This window comes from Limulus polyphemus, unplaced genomic scaffold (assembly GCF_000517525.1).
Source record: "Limulus polyphemus unplaced genomic scaffold, Limulus_polyphemus-2.1.2 Scaffold6976, whole genome shotgun sequence".
In the NCBI taxonomy this organism is placed as follows: Eukaryota; Metazoa; Arthropoda; class Merostomata; order Xiphosura; family Limulidae; genus Limulus; species Limulus polyphemus.
The window spans coordinates 167-4,989 of record NW_013672586.1 but is presented as its reverse complement, the minus strand read 5'-3'; the positions used below and the strand labels follow the sequence as shown (position 1 = coordinate 4,989).

At 31.7% G+C, this 4,823-nt stretch overlaps 1 protein-coding gene across 1 annotated transcript in view; it reads right to left on the bottom strand.

The window, feature by feature from the left end:
- Positions 1 to 3,839, bottom strand: part of LOC106474230 (casein kinase II subunit alpha-like) — a gene marked incomplete at its 5' end in the record, with an annotated part of 9,572 nt that extends 5,733 nt beyond the window's left edge. The window contains 3 exons of the mRNA XM_013934921.2: positions 2,219 to 2,296; positions 3,325 to 3,473; positions 3,691 to 3,839. Coding sequence (XP_013790375.1) covers positions 2,219 to 2,296; positions 3,325 to 3,473; positions 3,691 to 3,839 — 376 coding nt within the window. The remainder of the gene's footprint in view (positions 1 to 2,218; positions 2,297 to 3,324; positions 3,474 to 3,690) is intronic.
- Positions 3,840 to 4,823: the final 984 nt, after the last annotated feature.

Genomic DNA, 4,823 nt, shown 5'->3' with positions numbered 1-4,823 from the left:
TTTCAGGTAATATTACAAGTCTTTTACATACAAAAATTCTTATTTTTTAGTGAAGTATTTTTAAAAAATTAAAATAAAGATTTGTCCATGGGTATATTGAGTATTTGTTTTGAATAGTCCATGTGCAAAGTAATTTTCATGTTAAAATTAAAAATACTTTTCGCCATCTCAAATTTCCTTTGTGTAATCCCTAAAACCTCCTAAATGCATTTCAAACGTTTTTTTTCAGTAAAACCTTATTAGTTATCTACTGTTTTCTCTACCCTATCTCAAAATTGGATCAGTAAATTCAACTGACCTCATAACCACCAAAAAAAAAATTTAAATAAACCTAAATTAACCTTTTTTCTTTCTAGAATGACTTCAAATTGCAACATGAAACTATATTCGTTTATTCTAAGTAGCTCTAAGTTTGTAACATTATACATCTATTTATAATAAATTTTATTGTTTTATTGCCCTTTGAACCTTGTCTAACTATTATCCGCATCATTATAAACTTTAAATCACTAGGGGAACGTGAAGCTCACGTTACGCTATCGAATTACATTACCCACGAGCTGCTAGTATTCGTGCCTCATGAAACATTTTATTTATATTATTATTATTATTACTTATTTTACCTAATCTATTCTTATATAACTTAGAAAGATCCATATTTTCACATTTTAGTTACTTTAGTTAATAAATAAAGAATAAATATGAAAACCAAGAAATAAAGTATTTACCCAATCTTCTTTTTTCTTGCCCTCGACTGTAGATGAGAGTTAAGCCTGATTATTTATAGTAATTATAGTAAAGCGCTTAACAATTTTTATTTAATCAAATAATGCATCGACGAATATAGACTAATAACATGCAAAAAGTATACAAATTCACTTACTTCTAAAAAATTTCCTGGCTTTCTAACTATGCGACAAGAGCCGTTACAAATTCATCCAAGCTAGTCCTTAACTTTCCCACAGGAACGAATCTTGTGCTCTGAGTGAAATTGACAATATTGTGTTCAAAATACGTTATACAATATGTCATTTGATAGATGAAATCCTTTGATTTCTATTGGTTATAGGTAATATATAATGAAAGGTAAGAGAGAACTATCAACAAATTGTGAAAGAGAGGATGCGACAGGTGAGTGTAGCAGGAGGGGTCTGATTTTCTATTCGATAGCTCTAACCAAACAAAACTGAATACTACAAAAATTATGGTGGTTTCTTTGAGCAATAACGATTTTATAGAGTATTTTACGTTTAATTTCGTACATTTTCTAGGGGTGATGGATAAAACAGGGATGATGACATGCTAAGACAAAATGTGTCACATGGGTCACACTAGATTTTTATAATTTTTTAAAAATATTTCTTTGTAGAATTAAGAACCTAAAACTTGTATACTAGTAAAATATGTATTATTAGCTACGATTTTATGCTATTTTAATTGGTATAACATAAACAAAAGTAGTTTAATAAAATTCTGAATGTAAGACGCTAAAGCTTTGTGTCATGCGCAGTAAAGTATACCCGGGGCGACAGGGTTAAGGTAATTTGAAAGAAAACTGGGAAATTTATAAAATATAACCACTCTGAGAAGAAACTGTATCTCAAACTGATTAAATCAAGGCAAAAAAAACACGTCCAAACACAAGCACTGTCAAACAAGAAATGATAGTCTGTTAGAGGCACATAGAGGGAGTCACATGCATCATGTGAATATACTATGCTCCTACTGGTGGAAGTGACACATGATGATTTACATGAGACACACGTTGGAATCACTTGATTCCAATGGTGGGGGAGCAGAAGGCTTGTGACATGTGTATAGAAAAAGTTCACATACAGAGGGCAGCAATGAACGAGAATTGATAATCTTGTGAGAAGAAGGAAGTACCGTATTGGAAATGAGCTTTTCTTGTGAAATAGTTTGTTGAGAATACTAACTTAATGAACATTAGCAGAATACACTACTTTTAAATGTGTACAGGATTCTTCATTAAGTACAGTATTTTCCCTCTTCTGACAAAACAAACACTTGTTTTTTTATTGTTAAATAATAACATAAACCTGATGTTGTATATGAAGAAAAATTACTTGTACTGTGTTTTATCATCTCTGAATTCATAAATGTATGAGTTTATGAAGTGCTGACGGCAAGATCGGGCTTAGGTGATTATACAGACTATTAACTGTGGTTTGTTGTTAAGCTGATAACATAATGGTACCTGATGTTATAGGTGGGGGAGAATTAGCGTGTCCTGTAATTTGTTCGAATCTTGTCTGATGATCCTTCACTGCTGGATCTGCAAGAAAATTCACAAAATCTTTAAAAGTACAACATGAATGAAACTTGTAGAAAGTCAAATAAGCTTTTAATAGGTTACTTAAACTACCTATACTCAAAGAAATATATTAACAATATTTTAGTTACAACGTGTCATAAAATTATGTTTATAAAAACAAAAACCTAACAACATATTGCTGTAAATTTCATGGGTCCATAAATTCATGGTTCCAAAATTACTTACTTTGTTGTGTAATTGTTAACCTGATCATGTACAAAATTAACCATAGCAACAATTGTGGTTTATTGTTAGGCTGATAACGTAAAGGTGCAGGTACCATACAATCTATCACCGAACAATGAGCAAGTTAATGGTTCATTATTAGACCTACTCTTTTAATTTGCTTATAAAAAGATGTACAAAATTAACCATAGCAACAATTGTGGTTTATTGTTAGGCTGATAACGTAAAGGTGCAGGTACCATACAATCTATCACCGAACAATGAGTAAGTTAATGGTTCATTATTAGATCTACTCTTTTAATTTGCTTATAAAAAGATGGAAAAGAAGAAGTCGTCAGTTGCAAAACGTCTCTAGCACAGTAGATTAAAGCTTGGTAACCTACAGCTGAAACTTTCAACTACTCCTGGATCTAAATGGACGAACTACATAACATATCTATTTATTTTCAAGTATGTTAAGTACATCATAGTCATTAAAATGAAATAGTTCCATGTTTAAATTACCAGAAGTGGAGAACAAAACACAGAAAATATATCAACATTTGTAATATGAGACCTGATTCAAGCAATCGTAAGGTAAGACAATGGTTGTAATAACAAAGCTATATGTGCAAATGCTGAAAGTTTTACAAACCTCCTGTTTTCACATTATTTTTTAATTATTTAACTAAGATAAAAAATTCAGATAAAATAGAACAAAATAAATAAAAGATTTAGAATTCTAGGATTCAGAAAAAGCAATCCCTACTTTTAATGCACATAAACACATTATTAGTTACTTTACAAGCAAGACTGACACCTACAGAAGTAAGGGTGTTCCATGGCTTCTCTGGCCGTCAACCTCTCCTGGTGGTCGTACCTTAAGAGTTTGTCCAGAAAGTCCAGTGCTTCTGGACTGACTAAGTGTTGGTTTTCACTGTGGACAAATCTCTCCCATCTTTTCCTTGAATGTCTGAAGAAAAGAAGTAGCAATGACTCACCAAATGAAAAACAAAAATAACTGATAAACAACACTTAGGAAAAAGTTAAAGGATCCTCTAATCATGTTAGTGGTTAGAAGGAAAATGTCTAACATTCCTACTCCATTCTGTAAAGTGCATTAGGAATTAAGATACACTACTCACAAACACTGTTACAGGTTCCAATGAAATTCAATTCATAACACTTACCTTCCTAAAATATCACTAAACCTGGGGTCTAATATTATCTGGTACTTGTCCAGGTATTCGAAGAGCTCCTCTGTCCCTAAAACTTTGGCTATTCTTACTAGCTGGAAATCAAAACAAACAGAGAATTTAAACCTTTCAGGATTTATTTTCTATAATTCACCACAACATCCTGATATAAAAAAACTTAAGCACTGGAGAACAAAGTAATGTTCCAGATTATCCAGTGTTTTAGTGATCTAGTCATTAAAGGCTGAGTTATGGTTCAGTTCCCTGAGACAGATTAAAAAATAATAATAATGAAACCTGAAAATTATTTATTTCAGCTGAACCTAAACATGGCAGGTTTCTATGACATCAAACACAATTATTTGTAGAACCATCTTACAGGTATTTCAAGAGTTATTCCAGCTTCATTTCTGTACTACATTAAGTGCATGCACAAAAAAACTTTGATAAGAAATTATCCATTTGATTTATGATGAAAATTTGTTGCCCATTACTTTTTGCCTAATCATTTTGATAAATTTTACATCACAATCAAGAAGATTTGGTGAACTAAGTCACAGTAATGATCTTTCAACAACTTTTTAGAAAATGCTACCCAGACTCAGTGTGTGTGTGTGTGTTTGTAAAAAAGTAGATTATGAAGTCTCCCCGTACGTCAGAGTGAAAAAAACTGTTTCACCAGAAATTTCATTTTCTTTCCAAGTCCACTGCACTGTCTATGCACAAACTTTCTATTATATCAAAAACTTAACCTGACAAAGGACAGTCTGAAATATATGTGTTACCAACAGTTATTTTTCAACACTCAATGACCTCACTCACAAATTAAAGGCTATGGTTATGAAAGTGAACCCTTCAATCAAAAAGTCTCTATAATCAAGCTAAGCATATCTCCTGGTAATAAACAATACATGGATGGAGAAACTGGAATTACAGCATGGGAACTAGGATATCATTCTTCTAAACTAAGACTAACCCTCAATATTACAAAGACATTTTTGAATGGTAACCAATAAGTCACATTTTAACAAGCTTGTCCTTACTACTTAGAGTGCAAACAACAACAAAAGAGAATTATTCAGTCGTTGGTAGGCTAGTAAATATTTTGTAAAAACTTCACAAGTAAA